This window comes from Wasmannia auropunctata, unplaced genomic scaffold (genome assembly GCF_000956235.1).
Source record: "Wasmannia auropunctata unplaced genomic scaffold, wasmannia.A_1.0 LD327962.1, whole genome shotgun sequence".
NCBI classification, from domain to species: domain Eukaryota; kingdom Metazoa; phylum Arthropoda; class Insecta; order Hymenoptera; family Formicidae; genus Wasmannia; species Wasmannia auropunctata.
Genome location: NW_012034928.1, coordinates 1 through 2,153, shown reverse-complemented (window position 1 = coordinate 2,153; position 2,153 = coordinate 1). Strand labels below are relative to the sequence as shown.

The following is a 2,153-nucleotide window of genomic DNA, read 5'->3' as shown; positions in this document are numbered from 1 at the left end:
TTTTTCTTCTACATATCGATTGCTCGTATGTCTGTCAATGAGTCATTTTAGGTAAAATTAATGTATTGTGATATAATACAACCTCAAAAATTAACAGTTTTTTAGTTAATAATAGGTAATTGACCTTAAAGACTAATAGCGAATTCAATTGGATGCATTATGTACATCAATGCCTTTGTACACTGTTCTAATCTCAATGCAAAAGTGAAATAGCTGCCTATCAACTGATGCCTAATACATTATGTACCAAATAATGCTATTAAGAATTTCACGGTTTAACCCTTTTTTGTATTTATATTAAAAACACATCTTTACATCAATTTGTGTGTACAACAGACCCACTAGTGCGTCTAACCGCATTTGCTCTATATAATATATATTTTTTAAAAACAATAGATTTGTAGCTTCCTCAATTTATTGCTAGAAGGCAGAAGTATTGCTTGTCTTCTGATCAAATTCGCAATGATTGTTTATAAAAACGAGATATTTTCATTAGAGTTAAGTAATTGTCAAGAAATAATGTTGGTGTTGAAATAAAAAAAAATCGTTGCTTCAAACTGATTTTTATACTGCAGTATAATAAAGTATACTAATATGAAGTATATACCGATTATTTGCGATCCGCACAGGTGGATGCGAGACTTATTTATAACAGGCTCCAAGCGTGATTTGGAAATATCTGATATTTATAGACCAATTAAAGCAAACGAATCCGAAAAACTGACTGATCATCTCGAGAAGTAAGTATCGCCAGCGTTGATAACAAATTAACATACATTAATGACAACACAAATAACTATAACACTATTATAATCTTTGTGGCTCTCACTTTTACAGTTCTCGGAATAATAAACGAATCTTAATAATTATTTTTAAAATACAAGTGCAATTTATATTATAGATATACAATATCTAAAATTTTGATAATTATTCTTTTTTGCGGTAACGTAATTTTACATTAGTCTTAAAAATGGGAATGCAGCGGAACATGGCAAAAGAGTAAACTTCGTCGCAATTAAATTGTAAATCAGTCTCCCCGCTTTTCTAATAGAGTCTTAATTTATTTCTTTTATTCAGATACTGGAACCGTGAGCTAAATAAACTGAAATACATCGTGGGCAAAGACGGGCAGAAGGTGCCGCTCAAGAAGGACGCCCGTCCCAGATTATACAAGGCGATCTTCAAAGCCTTTTGGTTACCATATTTCGCAATCGGAATCTTCGCCTTTATCGAAGTATATCGATACTCTGAGAAGAGAGTTACTATGATATATACTAATATTGAGATGATACTCATTGATATTTACGATATTTAGATCAAGTCTTTATGTTAAAAAGAAACATTGGAAGATATTTCTACAAAGAGGAACAATGAAAAAATTTGTTTTCTTGTTAGAAGTTAATCTTTCGTTAGATTCCGCTAATAATAAAAAAGAAAAAAATTGTTAATCCAACAAATAAACACAATTAAGTGTTCCACTTCAATTTTAATAATAAATATATTAAAATATAGACATAAAGAAATAAGACACGTATTTATTTATGAGTTAAGAGGATAAAATCATTCTTTGAAGAAAATCAGTTATTTCTTTTTGAGTGAATATTTAAACCGTTAAAAATATGAAAGAAAAGTGTTAAATAAAAATTTTACAGTTTTAAGTACGCTTTATAACAATTTGAATTTTTGATAATTAAGAGTAAAGGTAGTGATGTAAAAAATATGTTATTTTCAAAAATTAAAATGTTATAAAGGTCACTTTAATTCATTAAACTTTTATTTAAAATATTTTACACGGACGTAAACATGTGCTTTATTACCTACCCCTTCTTCGAATTATTGTATATTTATTGTATATTCTTTCGATTTTATTGATTACATTAAAGACGTTTATATACATGTAGTAAGACATCCGATTCACCTCGTGGTTCATTTAACACATTGTATAATTTCTTTCTCTCTCTTTCTCTTCCTCTTTCTCAGCTTCAAGAGAGTCAAATCCATGGCATCATTAAATTTCAACATTTCTGCTTTCAGTGCAGCGTAATACGCGTGATAGTACCAATCCTTCAAGGTTGGATCATCGACTACTTCGCAAAAGATCCCACCTTGAAATACAAAATAAAGATAAACGAGGTGCTGATCTACGTCGTTCT

The 2,153-nt window shown here is 29.6% G+C and overlaps 1 protein-coding gene across 1 annotated transcript; it reads left to right on the top strand.

The window, feature by feature from the left end:
- Positions 1–22: 22 nt before the first annotated feature.
- On the top strand, positions 23–2,145 carry LOC105460132 (multidrug resistance-associated protein 4-like; the record flags this gene model as incomplete). The annotated part of the gene is made up of 3 exons (XM_011706576.1): positions 23–740; positions 1,078–1,234; positions 2,035–2,145. Coding segments are annotated over exons 1-3 (414 nt in total), but the record flags the coding sequence as incomplete, so codon positions are not given.
- Positions 2,146–2,153: the final 8 nt, after the last annotated feature.